Source organism: Vicugna pacos, chromosome 2 (assembly GCF_048564905.1).
Source record: "Vicugna pacos chromosome 2, VicPac4, whole genome shotgun sequence".
NCBI classification, from domain to species: domain Eukaryota; kingdom Metazoa; phylum Chordata; class Mammalia; order Artiodactyla; family Camelidae; genus Vicugna; species Vicugna pacos.
This window is the reverse complement of record NC_132988.1, coordinates 86,311,438-86,338,481: the sequence shown is the minus strand read 5'-3', so window position 1 is coordinate 86,338,481 and position 27,044 is coordinate 86,311,438. Positions and strand designations below refer to the sequence as shown.

General features: G+C 39.8%; 1 protein-coding gene across 1 annotated transcript in view; it reads left to right on the top strand.

Annotated features, from left to right (window-relative positions):
• Positions 1 to 25,733, top strand: part of CWH43 (cell wall biogenesis 43 C-terminal homolog) — a 40,410-nt gene extending 14,677 nt beyond the window's left edge. Inside the window, exons 7-16 of the mRNA XM_072973622.1 lie at positions 1,703 to 1,960; positions 4,259 to 4,384; positions 7,319 to 7,398; positions 8,616 to 8,721; positions 9,772 to 9,907; positions 11,526 to 11,675; positions 15,883 to 16,027; positions 19,883 to 19,944; positions 22,342 to 22,497; positions 25,480 to 25,733. Of these exons, the coding sequence (XP_072829723.1) occupies positions 1,703 to 1,960; positions 4,259 to 4,384; positions 7,319 to 7,398; positions 8,616 to 8,721; positions 9,772 to 9,907; positions 11,526 to 11,675; positions 15,883 to 16,027; positions 19,883 to 19,944; positions 22,342 to 22,497; positions 25,480 to 25,558 (1,298 nt within the window). The 3' untranslated portion in view covers positions 25,559 to 25,733. The remainder of the gene's footprint in view (positions 1 to 1,702; positions 1,961 to 4,258; positions 4,385 to 7,318; positions 7,399 to 8,615; positions 8,722 to 9,771; positions 9,908 to 11,525; positions 11,676 to 15,882; positions 16,028 to 19,882; positions 19,945 to 22,341; positions 22,498 to 25,479) is intronic.
• The last annotated feature ends 1,311 nt before the right edge of the window (positions 25,734 to 27,044 follow it).

Sequence of the window (27,044 nt, the reverse complement as noted above, 5' to 3'; positions counted from 1 at the left end):
TTTTAAGTGGAGGTACTGGGGAATGAACCCAGGACCTTGTGCGTGCTAGGCAGGCACTCTACCACTGAGCTATCCCCTCCCCCAGTAGTTTATACTTCTAAGAATCTTTTTAAGAATTATTTTCAGGAAATAATCAGAGTTGTAGTAAGAGATTTACTGACAAAGAAAGATGTTCCTCATAGTGTTGGAAGCTTCCTAAATGGCCAACAATAGGAAAATGGTTGCTTATATTGTATTGTATTTATCCAGTGGAATAGTATATGTACATAACATGTTTTAGAAGAAAAATATTAATAACATGAAAAAATGTTCTTGATATGATGACCCATAAAGAGCAGAATATAGTCCTCAATACGTGATGTGATTCCATTTATGTAGAAATACTTCTGTATGTACACGGAAAAAGACATGGGGAAATAAATACGTAGGAATATTAGCTGTGATCATCTCATCTCAGGCTTAGGCCATCCCTAATTGCTTCTTTATAATTCAGTGGTCTTAAAGTTTCTACAGTGAATAAGCATTACATTTGTTTACTGCAAAATGAAAAAAATTTTGGCAATGAAAATAACCATTGTCAGGTCTAAGAATTTGAAGGTCTAACTATGGAGTTAAAATCTGTGGGTTGTAGTGGGCCCTGCGATCTGGTTCTCGTGTTCATCTGAGTGATGCTCTTTTTGAAGTGGGGAGGAATAGACAATCACATGGCGTTGTCCTGGGATGGAACAAGTTGACAGGTGAGAGCTGTGAGATACTCAGAAGCCAGCTGGATTCACTTCCTGGAGCTCTTGCCCCAAGCAGGGAGGAGTCTGCTGTGGACATCCCTGCAGCGTGGGTCGCAATTATATAACATTGATTGAAATTTCTAATGTCTAGAAAATGTCCTGTTCTATGGAAAGGTGTTATATTGATGGCTCCCAAATGGGGTCCTGTAAGACCCTGCTGTGCTGCTGTCTTCAAGTGAATTTCTTAGGAATATGGAGAAATGTCTATTCCCTCAGATTTGGCTCAACACATTAGCAAACATGTACTAAGTGTCTGCTGCAGACCAGGCGGATTGCGCATCCCCCAGCACCTCTCCGGCGGTGTGTGACGGGTGAACTGCCTGCAGAAAGAACAGGAAAGCAGTGTGTCTACCATGCTGCCTCAGTCACAGCTTCCTGGGGGGCTGTGTGACTGGGAAAGGCAGTTTATGTATCATGGATGATGGGCAGCATTTAAATGGATGGAAACTCCTTTAGAAAGTTTCTTAACAAAAATGTTCTAGAAGCCACACTGACTCTACATGTTTTCTAATGTCCTAGATCCGGCTGGTAAAATTAATATAATTTTGGTATTACAGATAATTGCAGTTTTTGCTATAAGGGTCTTAACACAAATAACCTTCTCCTAAGCTAAATGCCTTCTCCTCTCCCCCTGCTCTTCCTGAAGAAGCAGCCCTGGACTGAGACTCACTGGACTCACATTCCACCTCCAGCTGTGCAAGTAACTAGCTGCGTGACCTTGAGCAAAGCGTGTTAACCTTGCTAAGACCTTAGTTTCTTATCAGTCTGAAAATTGGACCAGTATGCCCCTGAGGTCCCTTTTGGCTCTAAATAGCTATAAGTTTATTATTCCTCTCTCTCTCTCTCTTTTTTAAGAACATGGAAGAGCCTATTACTGCTTTCCTGTCTGATGCTTTTCCTTTCTGTCTCTCAAACAGGAGCGGCCTCAGCTGCGGGCCTCCTGTACCTGTCCACGTGGGCAGCCGCTGTCTCGGGCTGGGTGCTGGCCCTCTTCACGGCGTCCATGTGGCCTCACGTGCTCGGACACCTTATGAGCTCAGAGTCAAGCCCTGGGAAACCCATGACCACTGCCGTGATATTTTATCTTCTAGAAATATTTTTCTGTGCATGGTGCACGGCTTTTAAATTTGTCCCAGGAGGTGTGTATGCTAGAGAAAGATCTGATGTGCTTCTGGGTAAGTACATTTGAAAGGTCTGGATTGAAGGAAGTACTCAAAAATACTCTTCAGGACTGACCAGGATTTAGCACTTCACACAACTGGAGGAAATAAATAGGATGATCTCGCCTTTCTGATTAAAATACACTCTGGAGGAATGTCTAAATTACTATTTAAAAACAAATTTCTTAATTCATTGAGTTTCAGTAATGTTTCTTACTGCAAAGGCCTTTGCAGTGAATAGCAGTTAAAAAAACCATTTAATCTATGACAATATATAGAAGAGGTACTCTATAATGCTTATATGATAATGATATGTATTATATGATTATAGGAAAAGATATGAACATGGTGCTCACATTGCTATTTCAGTGGTAGGCTCATAAATATATATAGGAAGTGTGATTCTTTTTTGCTGCCCTGAATGTTATGTATGGTTTTTATTTGCCCTGTTTACTAAAATATATTTTGCATACATGAATCTTAGTGTAAATGATAAATTCTCAAGTCATAGACTGCATATCTCCCATTTCAGTGGTTCTGAACTTATGTACCCAGATTAAAATTTCATGAACTTAGTTCAGTATTTCAGAAATTGTCTTCTGGAAATAATGAAATTACTGAGGTCTACCAGGCATACCCAGATCAAATGTCGCCTGTCATTTTCGTTTAAGTAAAACATGTCAGATGCCTTCAGGCTAAAATCTTTGCAAGCTGAAGAGACAGAACATGTTAATAGGGGATTCAGTTCTTGTTTGTTCAAGCATTTTTCCATTTGCTCATTTATTCATTAAAACATCATCGTGCGCCTAGTGGGGTCCAGGCACAGTGCCGGGTGCTGGGGATTTAGGAGACAGAGTCCTGCCCACCTGGAGCATCAGGGTAGTGGGGGCATCACTACACATCAGACTGGACAAGTATTAGGGGGTCACCGCTGGGGTGGGTGCTGCTCACAAGTCTGGGCTTCTGCTTGTGCTCGTCTGCAGTCTCCTCCTTGTGCCCTTGGTGCACATCCAGCCACTCTCTACATTTTCATGTAAACTTTGCTGCTCCATGAGCCAGACATCTGTCAGGACAGGCTGATTTGGAAGAGAGATTTTTAAATTACATGGAATGTTTTAAAACAACTTTTGAGAATTGGATATTTCTGGCTTGACACCCAGGCTGTCGTCTGATCAGAGACAGACATTGCTGTATCTCCTCTGCGATACTCTTGGCTCTGCGAACTTGGTATTTCTTCTGATTTCTTTCAGGTGTGTGTACTCTGTCCTGCTCTGTCTCCCTGTCCAATGCCCTGCTTCTTTCTTACTCCAGCTTGCTTAGAGGTCTGCCACGTGGAGCTAACGACTGAAAGTAAGAGCCGTTCTAAGCATGCGTTTCTTTCTTTAGAATATTATGAATGATGGGCCGTTTGAGTTTCTTCTTACTTCTTATGGGACTGCAGAAACAATGCTTTATTCTAGCTTCAAACAACTAAATTCTTTTTAGTAAGAGTGACATTATATTGATAAGGCCACAAAAACTAAGGAACATTGGTCATGTTCAGAGTAGCTTTGAATAACCATTGAAAAGAATCTGTATTACATGAGAAACTAGTTATAAGTCTGTTGTCTAGTTTTCTCCTATCTCCTGGAAATTGCACATAACTTTTTTTTTTGCTAGCCTTCCACCTAAACATAACTTTTACTGGACATTCCCTAATTTATGTACTGTTCAATCACACCTTTGTTTCCATTCTTATTATATATGACATTAGAAGTACGTACAATTCACCTGTAAGCGGTGTTGTGACACACCCCACTTGACAAGGTGTGAGCTGCAGCGTGTGTCCTCTGGGCAGACCCACAATCCAGGCCAGAGTTGTTGCCACAAACGCTGCTACATTAAGAACCTCCGTATCGTCCTTGTGTGCTCCTCGACTCAGTGAATGTGGTCCCTTCACTCAGGACTGAGTCCCTGAGGCAGTCCAGAAGGCTGCTTTCTCCTGTCTCCATCCTTCCCGGCACCATCAGCAGTCAGTGGCAGATACCAATACCAACTTAACAACTAGGAAACACTCAGGAAATATAAGGAAACCCCTCATCAACAAAAGGCTAGTTTTGGTCTTCTAAAGCATAATTTCTAGAACTCTGGCTGATTTCTTGTGATCATCCCAGTGATCAAAAGTAATATTGGGAGTAATTGCTTAGGTACTGAGATAATAAGGGCATTTTCAGGCTGTGTCCATTTAAATGAAATCTAGGCTCCTGGAATTTACCACTAGAAGGATTTTTGGATTGAAATGTAATATATTTGTCTTTCTTTTTTTTTTAACAGGGATAATAATGCTAATTATTGGGCTGAATATGCTATTTGGTCCAAAGAAAAGCCTTGACTTTCTTCTTCAAACAAAAGATAGCCCTAAAGTGCTTTTCAGAAAGAGTGAAAAATACGTGAAACTTTGTGAGTATAGTTTTGCTTTATTTTTAAAAGCATTTTATTATAAATCAAAATTTTCAAACATATGAAATTAAAGAGTATAAGGAACCCTCATGTACCCTTCAACCCAGTTCCAACAATTATTAACATTTTGCCAGTGTTGTTAATACTCATCTTCCTTGCTTTTTTTTAAAATAAAACTTTAAAGCAAATCTTTAATATCATGTCATTTCAACAATAAATACTCTATATTAATTTTGTTTCACTTCTAACATAGATTTAACAGAAGAATTTCCAAAATACTTTGTTCTAATAGTTGAAACTAATTCATTTTTTGTTCTCCTTTTTGGGGAGATTAAGTATGTTAATATTTGGAATATTGGTGAACTAGAAATTCACGTATGAAACTAGTTTACTATTCAGTCTGACTCATCTCAAAACATACTAGATTAAATAAAAATGTTTATTGACTGTGTAACATTTGCAGATAGCGTGTTAGACTACAATGTACTGCTTAACTATGTAATATTATGTAGAATATAAAGACATGTAAAAAACTTGTCTCCACCCTCAAAAACTTACTGTTTTAATAGAGAAGACAGAATATTATGGTATAAAAAGCTAAAAAACAATTAAGAAGCTAAAAAAAATTTCAATATATTTCTAAATGTCATAAAGCAGTAAGATCATTATATAAACACTTTCATACATGTTCCATCATAATTTGAAAAGATTATATTAATATTTAGGGGAAATTTTTTAAATTTAGGGTTTTTTTTGTGTGTTCTTTTGTTTTAGGCATGTCTCTTAAAACCAGGATCTGGAAGTTTCGTTTGTTTTTATTCTTAAAAATCTTTGTTATTATTATTAAATTCTTTATTCATTCTTCAAATTGAGGCATTTGAAACAGTTTATTTTCAAAGTTGTTGAGGCTGCTTTGTGTGATTTTTAAAAACAGACTTTATTTTTTTAGAGCCACTTTAGGTTCACAGCAAAATTGAGCGGAAGGTACAGAGATTTCTTCTGGTCCCCTCTGACCCCACTTATACACAGCCTCCCCTACTGTCAGCGTGCCCCACTAGAGGGCCACATTTATGACAACTGATGAACCTACAGTGACGTGACACTATCACCCAAAGCCCTTAGTTTGCTTTAGGGCTCATTCTTGGTGTTGTGCGTTCTGTGGTTTATGACAAATGTATAATGACACGTATTCACCATTATAGTATCACACAGAGTAGTTACCCTGCTCCTAAAAATCCTCTGTGCTCTGCCTGTTCATCCTTCCCCCTCCCTACCAATGCCAACCACTGTCTTTGTCTTTTTAAAAAAAATTAATAGATTTTAGTTTTTAGAGCAGTTTTAGGTTTATAGAAAAACTGAACAGAAAGTATAGAGTTCCCTTATTCCTCCTCACACTCCCACCTCCTCAGTTCTCACCATTGTTAACCTCTTGCATTTTTGCAGTACATTTGTTACAACTGATGAGCCAATAATGATATGTTATTACTAACCAACATCCATAGTTTATGTTAGAGTTCACTTTTTTGTTATACATTCTGTGAGTCTGAACAAATTATAATGACATTGATCTACCATTACGGTGTCATGCAGAATAGTTTCACTGCCAAACATCCCACATGCTGGTCCGGTTCATCCTTCCCTCTTTCCTCCAACCCCTGACAACTGCTGATCCTTTTACTATCTCCATTGTTTTGCCTTTTCCAGAATGTCAGTCTTTGCCTTTTAACTCGAAAATATAATCTATTTTTGCTGTGATTTCTCATCTGCTATGATTATCAGTTTACTTTGCTTTGGCTTTTTCTACTTTCTACAGGTGTATATTCCATTTTTACTTCTTACTTTTGCATTGAAAAAAATTTTCCTTTTCTTTTCTTTTTCTCTTTCTTTTTTTCTTATTCTTCTCTTCCTCACTCCTCTTTCTAGTTTGGAAATTATACCTTCAACTTCCATTTTTTTAGTTGTTGGTTATTTTTTTCTCAGTACATGAAAGATGTTATTCCCCTGTCATCTGACTTCCATTTTTGCTTTTGAGATGTCAGCCGTCAGTGTAATCTTTGCTCTTTTGAAGATGCTCTGTCTTTTCTCTCTGGCAGCTCTTAGGTGTTCTCTCTGTTTTGATATTCTGGAGTCTCACTGCAATATATCTGGTTGTGGATCCAGTGTGAGTGTTTAGGCTTTATGAATCTGAAGAGTCATGCTTTTTTTAAAATCAATTCTGGAAAATTCTCAGCATAATTTCTGCAAATACTTCCTTTTTCCCATCTATTCTCTCCTCTGCTTTTTGACTCCAATTAGATGTGTGTTGACTCTTCTTATCCCTTCTTCATGTCCCTTAACCTCTTTCATATTCTCTACCTTTGTTCTTAAGCTGTCCCTGGCACTAATTCTGTATTTGGTTTTGTCTGATCTGCTATTTATCTTGTCCATTGAGTTTCTAATTTCAATTATTATGTCATTTTATTTCTAGAAGTCTATTTAATTTCTTTACAGATATTCCTGATGATTAATTTAACCTCATATTCCTTAGTCATCCTATTGAAGACCCTCTTTTATTTTTCTAAAAATGTTAAGCATGCTTATTTTATATTCTGATTCTAAAAATGTAAATATTTTTGGAAGTATTTTGGGCTTGATTCTGCAGGGTGTTTTCACTATGGTTCCTCCTCATGAAGACTTGTTTTCTTGTACACTACTTCTTATCTATATGGTTTATTTTTATTTTAGTTTGTGGCTCTTGGAACATTTTTAGGGAAGAGTCTTTGAACTGAGTTTAAAGTATGGATTATATATGCATGCCACACATGAAAAGTAACCCAGGAACTAGACATTTCTCCTTTGCACAAAATCCTTGGTTAATAAATTCAGTAATTTCATAAATTTTTTAAAAAAACAAACTTAGTTTCTTCTAAACAATTATTTCTTTTTTCTGTTTAGTTTTGTGGCTGCTTGTTGGTGTGGGGTTGTTGGGATTAGGACTACGGCATAAAGCCTATGAAAAGAAATTGGGCAAAGGGGTGAGTAATTAAAAGTTTTGATATAAACTTTTATACACCATATATATATGCATACATTTGTACACTTCACCAATGTGACTGAACCCTAGACCTGGGTCTAAGGACTTCAGGGCCCTGGATCTCACCTCTTTAACTTTAGGTCATAGGCTGACAACATAGTGGAGTTATTTTCTGAAATTTCTGTGGGTGGTTCCATTCTCTTTATAGTCACTAAACTGAGTAATGTTTCTTGTATAGAGATGAGATGCCCAGCTCACTGCTGTAGCACACTGAGTTGTGTAGGTTAAGTGGTGGCCCTCCTATGCAGAGAGGTGGTGCTTACCTGAACTTCTGCAGCCCACTTTGGCCTGTGTTTTTTCGGTTGCTCTAATCCAGCTGTACTCTTTCACGGGATCCTTGTTGCTGATCAGTTTGTATTAGTTTGAAATGGATGGTTAGGGTCAGGCAGTGCATCCTCTGGGCCCATGGACCCTAAAGAGGAACTTTCAGAGTGTGCTGTGCTCCTGAACCTCTGCCTTGCCAGGCCAGTGGAGAGTAACAGCATGTATAAGTCAGAACTGGCAGACCACTCTCCAAATATGTTAAAGGACTCTGTGTATCCCTCTGTGGTCTCATCCTTCTCTGATGCAAGGGTGACCTCTGCCCGGAATATGCTGTTTATCATCTTCATGCATTTCTTTATATTGTTACTACACATGCCATATCCCTAGACAATATTGTTGGGTTTTTTTTTTAATACATTTTTAACTTTATCTAAATGATATCTGACATATATATTTTACAGCTTAATTTTTTACTTAAAATCATCATGGTGAGATTCATCCATATGGAAATATGTAGCCTTAACTCATTTATTAGGGCTGTGTAGTACTCAGGTATATATATTATCATTTTTTATTAGCTTTCCCACTTTCCCCACTGAAGCAACAGCCAGGTTGTTTCTAATTTTTTTCTATTATAAGCAATGCTTATTATAAACATTCACTTTCCAAACATTCCTCCTAACTTCCAAGCCTAAGCTAGAAATTAGATTCGGATTCATTAGGATAATACCAACTAACAAATATCTCCTTGTTATTATGAGTTAAATGTGGACAAATGCCTAAAACCGTTCCTTTGCTGAAATATGAATTTTGGTAGAGAGAGATGGAGTAAAGTGGGTCGCTGAAACTGCCGTTGTTCAGTCATCCCGAATTATCCTTAAAACAATTCCTCAGGCACCAGCCACAGAGGTCTCTGCCGCCATCTGGCCCTTCAGGTTTGGCTTCGACAATGAAGGATGGTCTAGCCTAGAAAGAGCAGCTCAACTGCTCAATGAGACAGGTAAGTCTTACTGGAATTCGTTCCAGGTTTTAAGAAACTACTATTGTTACTTTTATTTTGAGCAAGGTCGTACGTGGTGGGAGAAGGGTTTGCTGGGTCATAAACTAATCTCTTAAGAAGGCTTCACTTGGGTGGGCAGCTGCAGGAGAATTAAGCCGCTGTACCCACATCTGTGTTTGCTGGAGAGCCATTCATTCAGCTGATTCTGAACAAAGTCTCACACTGCGTATCTGCAGGAGGTTTTTGTCATGCCTTTGCTCTTAGAGATGCCCCTGCTGGTGGCTCCTGTCGCTTGGGAACCCTCTGTTGGGGACCAGAAACTGTCAGATTAACAGGCAGATTGGGTTGGAGCGATATTCCTTTGCAAAGCAAATCGCTTGCAAGACCCTGAGAGCCAATTTTGTTTGTTTCCAGGCCCTGGGGTGTGCGTCTTGGTGTGAAGCATCCTTTAAAATATGTGTGCGTTTGCTTCTTAGATCAACTACGTGGAGCAAGATACATAAAGGGATGAACTTTTCTGGTTATTCCTAACGATAAGCGTGTCTCCTGAGAAACTGCAGTCCAGATGATTCTAACGCCATTAAGAAATTTCTTTGGTCCTTAGTCCTTTAGCCCTGATTACAAGCCTCTGGGACACATCTGACCAGGGTATCTGAATACACTTACTTCTGTGCCAGTACCATGGAGGTGTTTGCCCAGGAATAAGGCTATTATATACTACCCTGTTGTTTTTGAACATAAATTAGGCATTTGAGAAAGGCCTTAAGCTTACTTGAAATTTTGGGAATGATATTAAGAATATTTGAAAAATTAGGAAAATTATGCTTTTATCCTGTCCCGCATTTCCTCAAGGTAACCCATGTTTTAATTACATTCTAAATATGGTAAAATTCCTCTATAGCTCAGACTTGAACCAGTTCACTTTAGTAGCTCATTAGGAATTACTTTGTTTTTTGATTCATGAGTAAAGGCAAAGAATCAAGTTTTACTAACGGTCTTTGTATTGCTGTGGGTAATCACCATGTGCGTTTTTTTTTTTTTCCTGAACAGGTGCAGATTTCATAACAATTTTGGAGAGTGATGCTTCTAAGCCCTACATTGGAAACAATGACTTAACCATGTGGTTAGGGGAGAAGTTGGGTTTCTATACCGACTTTGGTCCAAGCACAAGGGATCACACTTGGGGGTGAGTGTACCTGGGGAACTAATCTTGAACATATTCCTGAAAGACCAGGCAGCGGAGGCTTGGTGTCCCAGTGATGCTTCTTGGGGGATGGAGAGACATGCGTGTTCCATCATCGTTTTAATGGTTTCCCTGTTGCTGAATATATTCAGTTCTTCACTGTTATAAACCATTCAGTGTAGGAACTGAGGTTACAGCATTAGACGTATCTGACTTGGATGCTGCCCATGGAGCTTACATGCTGCTGTGAAGAGACAAGATAAAGAAATCAGATATCAGATAATTTGAAATAGCAGTAAATGCCGCATAGAAAAGAAGAGTGTCTGGGTGATCGGGGCAATGGGGATACTGAGGTAGTGTGGTCAGGAAGGTGTCTCTGCGGGCCCCATGATGAGAAGGACCCAGGGCCCAGATGTGGGAAGAACCAGTGTAAAGACTTGAGGCAGGATCAAGCTTGGTGTGCCTGAGTGCAGGGATGGAGGAGGAACTAGTAAGAAATGAGGTCAAACGTGAGCACCTGATCTTAGGGGACCCCATAATCCACGCTTAGAATTGATTTAATTCTGTTTTGATGGGAACCGGTTGGAGAATTTTAAACACAGGAACAATCCGATCTGATTCACATTTTTAAAAGATCATTCTAGCTATTGCTCCTGGAAGGACAGGTGTCAGGGGGTGGGAGGCAAGAGTGGGACAGGGAGACAGGTGATGAGCTAGAGACACTAGCACAGGTGAGAACTGGCAGTGGGAGCCATGGAGATGGAGAGAAGGGGGCAGATTCAGGAAGTATTTTGGAACAGAGCCGACAGGACTTCCTGATGGTTTAGGTGATGGGGGCTGGGCAGTGACAAGGGCAACACCTAGGTTTTTTACCTGGGTATCTGATACGAGATGATGCCATCCAATGGGACAGGAATGACCAGGTGAGCAGCAGGATTGTGCTAAGTTTGAGGTGTGCCTGGACGGTCAAGTGATATCCAGGAGGCAGTTGTGTGCATCCTGGAGGGCTGAGTGTGACAGCACAAGCTGGACGTGTGCATTCAGGGATCCTCACCACAGAGCTGGTTCTGTTGGAGGAAGTTCATGATGGGGTCAGAGAGATGGTTCATGCAGCCAGGGAGAAGCCTGCTGAGGTCTGCGCTCTGATCATCCTTTCCAAATGTAGTTCTTTGACTTGCGGGGGAGGGACATATTTCTTATCTTTATTGGACCATTTGTAATTTATAATTTTGTCAGTTGTTACTTTGTGTCCTGGCTGGCAAGATTGTACATCCCCAAATGCATTGATTAATATTAGAATTGTTTATGCAGATATGTTGCCAGAGTAACAATGCAAGTAAAGTGGAGCTTGGGTATCACTAATTCTGCCCCTTTCATGTTTCCATAGCGCTTATTAAACACAGTTGCTAGCGTTGTACTTAGTGCAAGACATGCTGAATAGCCCATAAGCATTCACTCATCCAGCAGACTGTCCCATACGTCTCCACATCGTTGCTCTCAGTGCCCCTCAGCAGGATGTTTGAAGTGTGATGCATCCCTTTATGACACATACTACTAGTCCTGTCTGCACGAGGCGGAGGGACCAATAATGATGCTTGTGTTTCTTTTCATTCCAATACAGGATTATGGCTTTGTCGAGATACCCAATTGTGAAATCAGAGCATCACCTTCTTCCGTCACCAGAGGGCGAGATTGCACCAGCCATCACAATGACTGTTAACATTTCCGACAAACTGGTGGATTTTGTTGTGACACACTTTGGGAATTACGAGTGGGTTTCTTTGGTCTTTCTCATAGTACACAAATGCCAAGAAATATTAATAACATGTTACTTTGATTTCCATGCATTGACCTTTCTTATTTTCTTCTCCCACAGTATTTTCCCCTGTGTTGCTGGTTTTAAAAATCAGGCATAGAAACACTTGACAGGCAGGCAGTCCTTAGCAATGGTACAAGGCAGTAGTGATGGCCGGGTTAGCTAGTAGTTACTGAGCAGGTGCTGTGCTAAGTGCGCTGTTGCATTTAATTTTCATTTTGTATAACGTTAGTACTGTTACAGCCCCATTTTACAGCTAAAGACCGAGAGGTTAGGGGACTTGTCCAACCAGGGTCACACAGCGAGGAACTAGGTAGACCCATCTCAGAGCCTGCAAGTGCTTGGAACCACGTGGTAAACCGGACCACAGAAAGATGAAATTCCAATTATTCCAATTGGAAGTACTATTGGGATTTGAGGGTCCTAAATGACATTCTTTTTCCTCTCATGTTTTCACAATCAACTGAGAGGTAGGCAGAGGAGTCTGGCAGGGAGATCAGAAGATCTCTTTGGATTCTGATAAACCTGTTTGGACAACATGGCTTAAGTGTGTCCTCACGGACCTGCTAATACGTCCCCCAATGATACATGACACTGGCTCCCTCCACAGCAGCAGCCCTGCCCGGCAGGGGTAGAGTCCACCCTGCCCAACTGTCCTTTTAGTGGAGAGGATGACGCAAGAAAACAGCCTGCCTGCAAACCGGTGGGTTCCAAGGAGAAGAGAGAGAGGAAGGGTTTGAGACAAGCATGCCCAAGAAACACCTTCTGTTTCTCCCAGTAATTTTCAGGTAGCAAGGACAGGCGTTCAAAAATCATTCTCCTGAGCTTAAATTGCACTTGAAATGGGTTTATCTTTTAAAAAATAGACATTTTTGTGTTTAAAGGTTGCAGAGTCTCAACCTAAGAAACAGTTGAATATACTCCACCCCATTTTTCCTTTGCTTTTCTTCACCTGCCCCCTCTAACTCCCTCCTACCTCTTCCAAAATGTAAAGACTAGACTTGGAAGGGAAGACTAAAAGATAGCCCTCGAATTGTGTTTGGAAAAGAGGAGGGAAGGGCTACCTTCTCTAACTTTCTATTAACCACATATTAAAGCTCTCTAACTAACAGCATGCCTTTTATTTGCCATCTCACTTAATTTGATGTAATAATAATGACAACCACAGCAACAGTAATAATAATGGCTAACACTTACCGAGATGTCCAGGGCGGGAAGCAGTGTAGTTTCATGGTTAAGGACACGAAACTCCAGAACCTGGAATCAGACAATATGGTTTGAATCCTAATTAATTCAAAGTATATCTCCTCCACCAAGGTATTTAACTACCTTGAACCTCAGTTTTCTCATCTGTAAATCAGGCGTCTACTTATGTTATCAGATTCTTGTGGGAATTAAATAAGATATATTACATCTCATGCAAAGTATGTGTCTAGAGTAACTGCTCCATTAATACTGGCCATTATTAAACCAAATCAGGTTTGTTGAGCAGCTTAAAAAGGAAATCATTCATCAAACATGCATCAAGCATCTGTCGTGTCTTGTCCCTTTGAGCCTCAGCTCTTGTCTCACTCCTTAAAAGACCAGTCTATCAATACTGGAGCCTCCCAACAAATGACAAGAGAAAGTTCTTTCTTCGAATAATTTGTGAAGCCATCATGACATATTTTTGTTTGTCTTTGTTTTCTGTAATACTAGATAAAGAATTCTTACTGTGAGTAAATATTTCAAGATTTCATTTTCTAGTGATTATGGCCCACAAACATGAAATCATATTAGGAATGAATTACAGAATGATTATGCATGTTGTTAGCTGATTCAACAAGATTTTTAAAATTAGTGACTACACAAATATCTCTTTATAACTGATCAACAGAAAACAGAAATTCCTTAAAAGTTATTTAGGTATACACCATAAATAAAGTTGGTATTACTTTGGGTAGTTAACTGAGCCACAGTTAATCACATTTTTTTTTCTGTAACATGCATAAACCTACAAAGAAGAAAGAACACAGAACCTGTAGCCTGTAGTTATAGTTTTGGTTCTGTTGTAAGTTCAGTGAGTTCCAGTTCTCTTGTCTTTGAAAATCAGATAAAATTATTTTTCCCAGCTCACATCGATAGGGCTGTTGGGCTGATCAAATGTAAAGAGATAAGGAAGCATAAATTGTGTATTCAGTCTGTCTCTTTTTCCCTCTTTCCTATCCCCTCTCCTTTCTTTATATCATACATACACATTTTATTTTTATTATCATCACTAGATAAAGTTTACCTCCTGAGAACATGTAAAACCAAATTCAGAGATTATTTTCCAATAATATGTTGCTAAAATATATTTGAATGAAGACTCTTATCTTGGTGCAGTGACTGTGGAATTCTCTAGACAGGATTTAAATTCCAACTGTATGTATTGGAAAGAACAGAATTCACTGCAGGCCTAATGAAGGGACTACTTACCAAGATGTTGGAAGGGCCACAGGAACAGATGCTAAGCCACTCAGACACTAGTAACGGTGGGGGTTCAGTACCATCCATAGGGCTGAAGGGACAGGCAGAGGAAACAGTGTTCCCAGAGCCTCGTGAGATTGGGAGCCAGGACTAGGGTCATCAGGCATGAGGAATGAGCTCCTGGGGAAGAAATACCCCAGCTTCTCTCTCCTCCTACCTGTTCATCTCCTGCTAGTGCCGCCAATTGGCCAAACCTCACTGGAAATTAGCAGACAAGGGAGCCCAGGAGATGAAATCTGCTTGGGATCCGCCTCCCAAGAGGCAGAGAAGGGCTGGGAATGGATCTGGACAGAGATGGTTAGTGGATGGTCATTCTTTTCACTCTTCTATTTCTTGAGACGTCTTGTACTAGTGCTCAGCTGTCTGTACATAAAAGTGCATAAGCTTAGTTCTGCCTTCCGAGCCTACCGCAGTGAGGTTTCTCCAGTCTTCTCAGTCCTTGGTGATCTCCCTCCTTCTTCCTTTGTCATTGCTTTTTCTTAACAGTCATTTATTAGCTATCATACTCTGTCCGTGCCTGTGATGGTCTACTGCCTGTTTGCTCTTGGACCCGATCCATTCGTGGCTCATCTCCCTTCTGGCTACAGATGGCAGGAAACCACATTTCCTAGTGTCTGTTGCCTTCTGGCTCCTGGGTAGGTGTAGCCAATAGAAGGCACTGGTGCAAGGCTAGAGGGCTGGAGGAGGGGACAAGACAGGGTATTTTGCATTCTCTCTCTTGTCTCTGGCAGCAGCTGAGTCTCTTCTGTGGCTCCAACTCCTCCTTCAATGGCCCCAGTTCCTTCCGAGTAGCCTCCTCCAAAGCTCCGTTTCCCAGCAGTTAGGGCTGGCTTGTGGACTCTGGGAACATCACCTCTTCCTGTTTTCCCTCTAACTCTAGAGGTGTCATGGTTTCTCACTGTTACTAAACTCTGGCTGCCTCACTGATTCCTGTTTGGCGTCCTGCCACCTAGTAGCCAATTCCCTATATTAAATTCACTTTGTTTGAAACACCTAGAGTGGTTTCAGGTCTCCTGGCTGGATCATGCCAAATTTGATGTCCCTAGTTTTTCCCCCAGACAGACTGACTATAAACCATCCCCCCACCAAACCCTAACGTACAGGCCTGATTGTCCCAGTCACACACTCACAGTGCTTCGCATAATAAAAGCAGCACGTTTCTCCAGTGTTTGACCAGGAGAGCCAGGGAGGCTTTCAGAAAGTGTTCAGTTGAAGGAGCTGAGTAGGTTAATAAGCCCGGTGTGCTCTGTGAATGTTAGGGTTCTCCTTCTTACTGGTACTCCTTGCTCTTTTTTTAAAAAAACTACTAGTCTTTAGCTGTAATATTAATGACCAGGTGTCAGATTATTGATAGAACTTCTTTTGATGAAAAGTTAAGCAAAAGCTGTTTTTAGAATTGATATGTAGATCAACTCAACTCCAAATGATTTGTGGAGAAAGGTCAGGTTGTTGCTGGTCAAAGGTTTGTCCTCCTGCTCAGCTGGAGCACGGTGGCTGTCTTGTTCATTTGCATAATGTTAAGTCATGTGTCCGAGTAGGAATTATTCTGGGTTTGTGCACTGTTTGAAGATATTCTTTGGGAACTTAGGTACCTAATATTTTGAAAAATTGTTTTGCAAATGCAATTAAGAAGTGTATTTTTGCATTTTTAAAGAGATGACCTTGACAGGAAACTTCAAGCTATTGCTGTCTCAAAACTACTGAAAAGTAGCTCTGAGCAAGTGATATTTCTGGGATATATCACTTCAGCACCTGGTTCCAGAGATTATCTGCAGCTCATTGAACACGGCAACGTGAAGGTAACCCTATCTTAATAGGATTTCTGATTTCTTAAGTAAAATGTTTCTTCCTAATTTTGTTTTAAAAAAACCAACCCAACATTTTAATATGTATCCTGATTATCTACTGCTACAAAGAAAACTACCAGAAGATATACTGGCTTTAAACAACAGCATTCATCTCTTTGCTCATGAATCTGCGTTTGGGACAGGACTCAGTAGGGATAGCTCCATGCAGCTAGGTGGCTCAGCTAGGGACTGGACCGTCCCACTTTGCAGATGACTCATAGGTGGCAAGTTGGTGCTGTCTGTTGACTAGGAGCTTGGCTGGGGCTTTGGGCTCAGAGTCCTGCTTCCTCTCCATGGGCCACTTGGGCTTCCTTCCTGCATGATGGTTGGGTTCTAAGAGTGAGTGTCCCAAGAGAACCGGGAAGAAGTTGTATTGCCATGTGTGACCAAGCCTTGTAAGTCACATAGTGGGACTTCTGTCATCATCACAAGCCTGCTCATGTTACAGTGGAAGAGACATAAATCTCTCTCATCTCTTGGTGAAAGGAGTATCAGAGTCACATGATAAGAATCCTATATAGAGAGTGGATTATTTTATGCATGTTTAGAAAATACAGCCTGCCACATTTGCAGGTTAATTATGATGTTGAGAGGAGAAGATAAAATAAAACGTCATACAGAGAGGCTAGCTGATCAGCCAGAGACACTAAATTTGTCCTTACCTGATCGGGTCCCAAACAGTTGAATTTATCAGTGCACCCAGATACAGTCACGCTCTGGGAAGCTGAGAGACAAATCAAATCCTTGAGACACATATACAAACTAGAATGTTAAATGTATTCATCTATCATGGAAATATAACTTTCATACTTAGTTAAACCCTATATGGATTTCTTGTTCCTTTATTTTTTTATTTTTATTTATTTATTTATTTTTTTTGCTTCATTGTCTTGAGATAATATCTGCAAACAAAAAAAAGCTTATCCATCTTATCGAGTGCTTGGAAAGACAGGTGAGAGAGCTTGGCAGGATGAGGGTTTTCTGCATGTGACAGAAAACACAAAATGACAGTGGCTTAAAGAAGAGAGTATATTTCTTTATGTAAAAGTCTGGGCAGGTGATTCACCACTGGTGTGGCACTCTGCAGTATCAGGGATGTGTTCCTTCTTTCTTGTGGCTCCACGTTACAAGGACTCCATTCCCAAGATTGCCTCATGGTCCAAGATGGCAGCATCCATGTCCTAGTTAGCAAGGGAAAGGAAGGGATAAAGATGGGGCCAAGAGCGTATACAAGCTTTCTCTAAGGCAAATTCCAGGAAACTGACCTTCAACACTTGTTGACTGGAATTTAGTCATCTGACCGTATGTCACTGTACAGGAAGTGAAGAGATGCAGTATTTAAACTGGATACCCTTACACCTAGCTAAAAACACTATACCTTTAGAAAAGTGGCAAGGCAGATACTAGGGAGATGAGTTAATCTCTACCATAGTGGATAAAGCAGAAGTGAAGTCAAGATGGGACTCCTAATTTTGGCTTTGGTCAGAGGGTTTGTGATGGTGAAACTTACAGAGCATACATAAGGAAGAAGAGTTTTGCAGAAAAGATGAGTTCAGCTTTAGTCTGAGTTGAGGCATCTGTGGGATATTAGTGGAGATGTCTATTAGGCAGCTGGATATATGGATCTGGAATTGGAAAGGGCAGTCAGGACTAGAGATAGAGATTAAGGACTTGCCATCATCTAGGTGATCATTAAAACCATGAAATAAGATGATATTGCTTATGGAGTTGGGGAATTAGAAAAGAAAACCCCGAGTCGAGTCCCATTGAACATGGCTATCATGGGGCTGATGGGTAAGAGAAGGAAGATTATTTCAGAAAAGAGATTAAGGAGAGGTCAGAAGAGTAAAAGGAAACTTTGGAGAGTGCCGAGTCATGAGGCTGCATTAGTTGGTTATCACTGTGTAGCGAACACTTCAAACCTTAGTGGCTTAAAACAACAATGGTTTAATACTCTCATAATTCTGTGGGTCTACTGAGTGTTTTCTGTTCTTGCCCGGATTCACTCGTGGAGTCAGCTGGTGGCTGGGGGTCTGAGAGGCCCCCATGCCTGGGGCCTGGGTGCTGGTTGTCGGCTGGGCCTCTCTCTCCATACGGTCTCATCTTTCACTAGGCTCGCTGGTGGCATGTCTACCGGCTGTGTGACCTTGGGCAAGTTATTTAACCTTTCTGGGCCTCAATGTCCACAACTGTAAAGTGGGGATTGTAACACCTGTTGTATCATAGGGTTGTTATGAGGGTGGAATAGAAAAGATAATGTCTGAGAAGCCCTCAGCCTTGTATGTAGGAGGCATTCAGTAAGTGGTAGCTACGTTTATGCACGATGTGCGTCTGGCTGTATGTATAAAATCAGAAACATGTGTAAGTACATGGTCTAGAAGTACAGAATGTCAGACAAGATGATATTTGGAAAGTCTAAGAAAAAACTGATTGTATCCTAGTAAGAGATGGAATTTTTATTTGTGTGTGTGTGTGCAGGGAAGAGGGATTTTATTTGATTTTTATTTGACACTCTGTTGGTTTCCATTATCATAGTCAGAAGCTGAATCAAGAGTGGCAGTAGATTCTTATATAACTTTTTCTATTTCAAAGTTTATTAATGCAGAGAGGAGTTTTAATCATAAATGCTTGAGTGAATATTTTTCTCTTTAAGAAATGAGTATTTAAATTCTGCAGTCTTAAAATTTGAGAGCATCTTTTCAAAATGAATAAAATAAAAAGATAGTTAAACATATTCATAGTTTATCACTTCCAGTATATACAGCTGAATGACTAAATTTTTATCTCTTCCCAAGGCAAATCAGAACCTCACTTTAAAAATTTATTTGCTCTTTTCATCATTACAAAAATGTTAATTTAATTTTGGAAATTTATTACAGTGTTTCCATGTATACAGAAGTCAAATATATGTGTGTGTGACCGTGATGTTTAAGTAATAGTAAAGGTTAATTAACAAGCATTCATTTATCTACCACTAAGCTTCAGAAAAAAATGAAGAATTACACAATAAATTGTGATATTTCTCTTAGTGATTAAAAATATATTTAAAATTAAATTTTAATAGTAAAATTTAGTCAAAATAGTCAAAAGTCTGGTACAATTTATAACGTACAGGATTTTTTTAACAGAAGAAAATGGAAATTTCTTCAGTGTAAAATTTCCCTATTTAGGGTTTTCCCAACACATTGTATAAAAAAAGTTTATGTTCTGATTTTCTGACGGAAAATAACGCTGGTCTCAAGCTTTCGACATCAAAAGACTCACAGTTACTCCTGAAACACGTTTGTTTCCAGTGACTCACTTTGACAAACACAGACTGAGCTCCTGCCAAACGCCAGGCTTCATGCTAAGTACCCGGGAGCCAAGGTGTCATGGAGTCTCTCTGTTCAGGAAGGGGAGAGTGGACACATCTAAACAATTAACTGTCCAGAGTGCTGGAGCTGGTGGGCAGATGAGCGCGCAGTCAGTTCTGCCTGGGATGAGATGCTTGGAAAGCTAGGGGCGGGGGGGCAGGTCCCAGGTCATAACTGCGGATCCACCTGCCTAACTCCCTGTTTAGACCACCTTCGTGTTGCACCGTTAGCATCTAATTCAGGGGCCAGGTGCCACGTGGTGGGTACTCCAGAAATATCTGGAGAGTGAATAAATAACTGGGGCCTTAAAAAAACACCAGGAGGAGTCAGGCAGAGAAAATAGCGGGCACAAATAGAGGCCTGTTTATTACTGCAGCTCACACGTTTTCTTGGCGACTCAGAACAGAGCACCGTTTTTAAGGCTTTAAACATGCTCTTCTCTCTTTATTATTAGGACATCGACAGCACAGATCAAGACAGATGGTGCGAATACATTATGTATCGAGGGCTGATCAGGTGAGCACAGGTGTTTGTTGTTTTTCTTACTCTATTATTGCTGTCATCTTTTGGGTCTATCCTGGCAGGAAAAACCTTATGGAAGCAATTCATTAATTTTGTTACTTTCATAAACATTGATTTGGCTAGTTACCTGGCTTGACACTTTTTCCAAGCCCTGGCCTAATGATTTAAGGAGTAAACGGCTAAGCAAATTAAGTTTAATTATACAAACAGGATACTGTGTAAATTATTAAGCATGGTAAGTATATAACTGTCAACACATGTTAGGAATGGCACCGTTTTTGACTGTATGGCATGGTGGAAACAGCACGGGCTCTGGGCTTAGAATTCCAGCTTTGCCAACTTCTAATCGTGTAAACTTGGGTGTCCTCTTTACTACCTGTTGGAGCCGCTACTATATTGTGGTCAGCTCTCTAGGTAGATTATATTTTTAAAAAATATCACCCCCTATCAAAAAGGTGAATATTATCTCAATATACATATGTATGTCTATAAATATTCCAAAATACTGTAGCTGAAATATTGCAAAATTCAAACATGTAACTGCAAATCTGTTTTGAAGCCAGTGTTTCTTCAAGCAAAGAGCAGTTTAATACCAGAAAAAGGGACTAACCATTCGTTCATTCATTCAACAAGCACTTATTAAATACCTGTTACATGCTAGGCATTGTTCTAGGCACAAAATGAAATCCTTGACTCATGGAGCTTACACTCCAGTGGATGGAGACAGAAAATAAGCCCGGAAGAAATAGACTAGGACAGGTGGTGATGAGTGTGATGAGGAAGGTGAATGAAGCCGGGTAAGAAGGATGGGGAGCACAGGGGAGGCCGCAGTATGTGACATGGGGTGGGCAGGACAGCCACTCGCTTGGATGGGGTGCTGTTCAGGCAGCAGACTGAGTGAGGGGAGGGAGTCCACCTGCATCCATCCTGAGGGAAGCATCCAGGCAGAGCGAACAGCAGGTGCAAAACTTTGAGGGGTGCATACTAGTACCTTTTGGTGACAATGAGGAGGCCAGCGTGGCTGGAGTAGAGTGAGATGGGAGGTGACGTGAGACAGGTGAGGAGGGACAGATCATGGAGACAGTGACTGATTCACAGTCCCTCCCCTCACAGGGTTCTTCAGTGGAAGCAGCATGTTGGAGACCATTCCTGAAACTCATCCCTAGTTGGTACAGGATCTGTTTGGAGATATTTGACCTGAGGCCTTAATTGCCCTGCTTGGGGCAGTGCTGGGAACTGTGGGACTGTGTGGGCTTCTAAGACGGACTTCACTGGGCCTTAGTCCTTCTTCCATACAGAGCACTTCATCACTCAGAGGTGTCTTGGCATCACCTGCCTGAAGAGAAGGGCTGGTGTTGACCTGATCACCCCTAAGTAACCTTCTGTTCCAAGATCTGTGGTCCACACTGATGAAAGGAATGGCTGTCTTCTAGGGATGACGCAGAATCAGAGTCAGTTTCTCTCCCTTGGACATATGGCTTGTTCCGTTATGAGTCATAGTCCAGTGAAAGCAAACCATTCCCTGTCTTCTTTACTCCGCTTGTTCCCCCATAGTCCTTGGGCACTTAGCAGCACCTGATAGCCTTAACACATATTTAATTTGTCCTCCCCACCTGGAATGAAAGCGTTATGAGGGCAAGAGCTCCATTTATTCACTGTTTATCCCCAGTACCTAAAACAATGCCTACATGTAGTAGGGACATGATATGTATTTGTTCTTTGAATATATGAATGACTGAAGCTGACTTCAGTATTAGTATTTTGGAGAGGCAAAATATAAATAAAATAAAATGAATTCCTGGCTGCTCATGGCTCCCCCATTTTTCCGTCTGAGCTTCTCAGTAGCTATTTGGATAACATCTATAAAGTACTTTGAGTTTCCCAGAGAACTGAAAGCTCTAAGCAAAAACAAGATGTGCAATTTTTTCAGACATTAAAAATGTGTGATTTTTCAGATGTTAAAAACCTTTTATTTTAGATATTTAAATGTGAATGAAAATATACATGTGGTATTTGCATTTTTAAAGGTGAGAAAGAATTGAGGCATATGATCCTGTCATTCTGAAGAATTCCTGTTATTGACTCAAAACATAATTAATTGTGTAAGAGGCAATTTGTGTAGACAGACTATTCATTAGTGTAAAAAAGCAGAGTAAGGTTGCCAAGTATGTTTGGTTAATTAAGTCTACGTGCATGTTCCTTATTCATTTATATCAGAAAAGCAATATTTGGATAAATATTTAGAGTAATAAATCAAGTTAATTCTAGTGATACATAGAATAGAGTTAGAAATGGGAAACTAGCTTAATAATGAAGGTGTTGTCTACTGGATCTCATCAGATTTCTGTTTGAGGATAAAATCTTTACAAACCATGTCTATTTCTGTCGCAGATTGGGTTATGCAAGAATCTCCCATGCTGGACTGAGTGACTCTGAAATTCAGATGGCCAAATTTAGGATTCCTAATGACCCCATTAATTATAGAGACAACCAGAAAGTAGTCACAGACCACAGGAAAGTTCCCAAGGAAATTCACTTCAATCCCAGGTGAGTGAGTTTTTATGTTGTAAACTATAGTTATGAGGTCGGGCATCCCCTCCAGGGAGCTACAAATTAGATTTGGTTCTAGAGATTTATTCCGGTAAAGGAGCTCATGGTAGAGATTATAACATCCCGCTTGGGTTGCAATTATAGTCCCTGCTTTCTGGGATAGAGAAACATGTTGAAGTCCCGACCTCAGGCAAAAAAGATCAACATGGCACCACGATCACCACCATCATCACCATCGTTAACACAATGGTAGCTATGTTAGAGTGCTGCTGTGTCCCAGACCCTGTTCTAGGTGCATCGTGTGTTATCTTGATTAATCCCCATTGGTTGGGTCCTCTTGTTCTCCCCACCTTAGAGGTAAAGAAGCCCAGGCTAGGACTGTGACATAACTTCACTGGAGTTACATGACCAAGCTCAGAAGTGGGAAGGAAGCCTGTTGGCATCATTGGGTTGCTGTGGTTCTCAGCGCTCGCTGCACATTAGACTCACCTGGAGAGCTTTTAAAAACTACCTCTGCCTGGGTCCCACCCCAACCGATTCATCAGAACCTCTGGGTGGCACCTGGGCTTTGAGGTTAAAAAAATCTTTCCAGGTTATTCTAATGTGCAGTTATGATTGAGACTGTGGAGAGTGGATCATTTATTTCCATTACAGATATTCTACCCTGTGAAATATCCTAGGTTTTGTTTCATCTTAAATAGAGGTTATCTGAGAAATCTATTTGCAGCAAAACATATGGTTTGGAGTAGAAGTTCTTTCCTTGTCCAGTGACTGAATAATGAGAGGAAATGTCCGCCTAAGACTAGACCCCGAACGTGTCATATACGTTGTTACTCTTATGTGACATTTCTCCTACTTTTACTAGCTAAAAGCTGTAGGAAATTCTCAGACCTCATTTTGTTTGGGGGAAAAATGACATTTATCCCTTCTCTTTTTCTTCCTTGTCTCTCTTTACAACAAGAAAATACTGTACCAAAGTGTAGGCAGTGAATGCGAGGAGAGCTACCGTCTTGATTTGTATCACTATTTGATCTCGTCCTTTGTCACTGTAACGTGGTTGTGTGTAATGTGGTTGTGTAATGTGGGCTCGGGAGTCAAGCTGCCCAGTTTAGAGCCCCACCCTTGCCAGTGAACAGCTGGGCAACGTGGACAAGTTGCTTAACCCCTCTTAAGCTTCAGATCTCATCTGCAAAATGGGAAAAATAGTAGCGCCTAACTCTTCAGGTTATCTGAGGTCTGAATGACGTCAAGTTCTTAGAATAGTGCGTGGTGTAAGCTCAATCGCCAGGAGCTGCACTTGTAGCAACAGTGTTTGTAGCAGTAACAGAAGTAAAATCAAAAGCTTCCCTCCTTTTGGTGACTGAGGTGACTTCTTAAATGGAAGCTAAAACATCTGGGAAAGGAAAATAATTTCCTGTTTCCTTATTGTCATATACTAGGAGTATGGAAAAGTCCAAATAAAATACTTTCGGCTAATCGCAGTGGCAGATTGATCCAAACCAACTGTGAACAGCCTTAGATCTACTTTCTTGCTCTGTTTAATGATGAAAATAAGAGAAGCATAAGTGGAAGGCCTGCTTTAATCTTAAAAGTCCTGACTATAAAATATATATATATGCAGATATATAAAATATATGCAGATGAAAATCTATCAAATAGAAATAGTCAAAGAATACTAAGTTCACCAAAAAACCCTATTCCTTAATTCAACAAATAGACATTAAGTACCATGATGCTGGAACCTGAGGACAGAGAAGTGAATAAGACCAACTTTGTCCTGTGGAGCTTGTGTTCTGGTAGGGAGATAAGCAATTCAAAGATTATCACTGGTAATAGTTTTGCATACATCTTTGTTTCTTATATGTACATATATCTATATATCACACAATCATCCCAACTTAGTAAATGTATGAAACATATATATGTGTGTGTTTATGTGTATATGTGTTCATTCTATTGGTTTAATTATTTTTTTAATGGAGGGGGTACCTGGGATTGAACCCAGGACCCTGTGCATGCTAAGCATGTGCTCTACCACTTGAGTTGCACTCTACTCCCCATTCTATTTGTTAATATGATTTAAAAAAATCTAAATAGTATATGATGAACTTCCTTCCATAATAAACTACTCTCCTGAAACTATTTTTAATGGTTGCATAATATTCCATTGTATGGCTGTACCAAACTTGGCTGACCAGTTGTTTTTTTGCACATTTAGTATTCCATTATTACAGAAAGTCTTCTTGGGACTCTTTACGTTTTGCATATATCGTTGATTCTTCTTTAGTACTCAGTTCTAGTTGTGAAATAGTAGAATCAAAGGTTATGCAAAATTTTTATATCCCTTATTGTTTGTTATTTTGAGGTGACAAAGTAAACAGATCTCCTGTGTCCTACATTATTGAGATTATTAGAACATTGCAATTGCTGATGAGAGAAAGTCATCTGTTCTTTTCAGTGCCTTTTCAGTGCTTTCCATCATACCAACCAGAGCTATATCATTATCTAATTATTCATTGCTAATGTAAATCATTAATCTGTAGCGCCTGAGCACTATAGTAGACTTAGAAGTTGTGATTATACCAAAATAAATTCTACATATGCATAAATGTAACATGAATCACATTTCAGGTTTCATGATCCCTTCACTTATACAATGGCTATACAATGGCTGAGGACTAGAGAGCAAATCCAGACTTATTTTTTCACAAATGTTATCACCCAATTAATTCCTAAACAGTTGTACTTTTTGGAATGGTCCATAATCATGGAACGAGGGCTTCAAAGATTAAAAATTTAGTCTGCCTTTCCATAGGCATGAATCCTTTGTTAATTCTTCACTTGCTGTTTTATAAATTAATCGCATCTCTCCTGGTTTTATGATAGTTAAGTAAAACCACAATAGATTATGGTTGAAATTTTACATAAGAACATACCTTTCTGAATGGTTTTTACGTGTCAATTACTTTTTTTTTTTAGATTTGGATCCTACAAAGAAAGACATAATTCTGAGAACAATCATCATTTTCATATGAACACTCCCAAATACTTTTTATGAGCCATTTAAAACAAGGACTCATTGACTGAACAAGCCTAAGGAAAACAAAAAGAACAGATGAATTGAAGTGGGAAACTACACACAAAGAACCTCGATTTTGAAAAGATACAGTATGTACACAGCGGGAAATTTTTTTATCAATTTACAAAATATATTGCTAAATAAAGCATTTCTCCAAATTGTTTTTCTTAATTTTTTGGTAAAAAAAATAGAATGTAGGGTCATATAAGAAAGTTCTACTATGAGAGAGAAGATAACAAAAGTGTGTTACCTTTTTAATGCTTAAAAATAGGAAACGGAAAAAGAAGAAAAAAATAGGAAATGGACTTTTTGATGAGCTGGAAGGACTGCTTGCAAAAATCAAACAGCCTTAAATCCCTCTTGGGTCAAAGCAGGGAAAGAAATGTTTAGAAATTAAGTCTAATTGTTAGAAGACGAATGTGTACCTATAATGAGCATTGACGCAGCAGCTGCCGCACGCCCTTCACCATCCTCTCCTGAGCTGTGGTAGCATCATCTGCCTCTTGCCATGTTTCTATCACTCCATGGCTGTACATGGCACACTTTGTGATGTCTCCATCAGTCAGGCCACCAGCTGTCAGGGAGCACACCTCTCCACACAGATGGGTCCCACAGTGCATTTTCTCCCCTAGATCCAAGCAGATAGATGATGGGGAAGAATTCAGCCCAACAGCACCATCTCTGCAGGGAATAGTGAATGGACTGTCGTTCAGGGAGGCACACGTGACATCTTAGAACTGGAAAGGGTCCTGAATGTTATTTTATGTTTTGGGGCAAACATAAAAATTACAGAAGAATTTTCAAAGGTTTTATGTCACAATCTAAGGACGTTCCTTGGATCTATTTAACAAAAATGCATTGAGCATATCACCATATGCAAAACATGATGTCCCGGTGGTAGCTTTAAGAAAAAAATTTATTTGTTTATTTTTAAAAATTGAAGTATAGTTGGTTTACAGTTTTGTGTTAATTTCTGGTGTACAGCATAGTGATTCAGTTATATATATGTATATTTCTTTTCATGTTCTTTTTCATTATAAGCTATTACAAGGTATTGAATATAGTTCCTTGTGCTATACAGTAGGACCATGTTTATCTATTTTACATATAATAGTATCTGCAAATCACAAACTCCCAAATTACTCCTCCCACCTCTTTTCCCCCTGGTAACCACAAGTTTGTTCTCTATATATGTGAGTCTTTCTGTTCTCTAATTAAGTTCATTTGTCTCATTTTTAAAGATTCCTCATATAAGTGACATGATATGGTATTTTTCTTTCTCTTTCTGGCTTACTTCACTTAGTATGATTTTCTCCAGGTCCATCTATGTTGCTGCAAATGGCATTATTTTATTAGTTTTCATATCTGAGTAGTATTCCATTGTGTGTATATGTGTATGTGTATACACATCTTCTTTATCCAGTCATCTGTCAATGGACATATAGGTTGCTCCCATGTCTTGGCT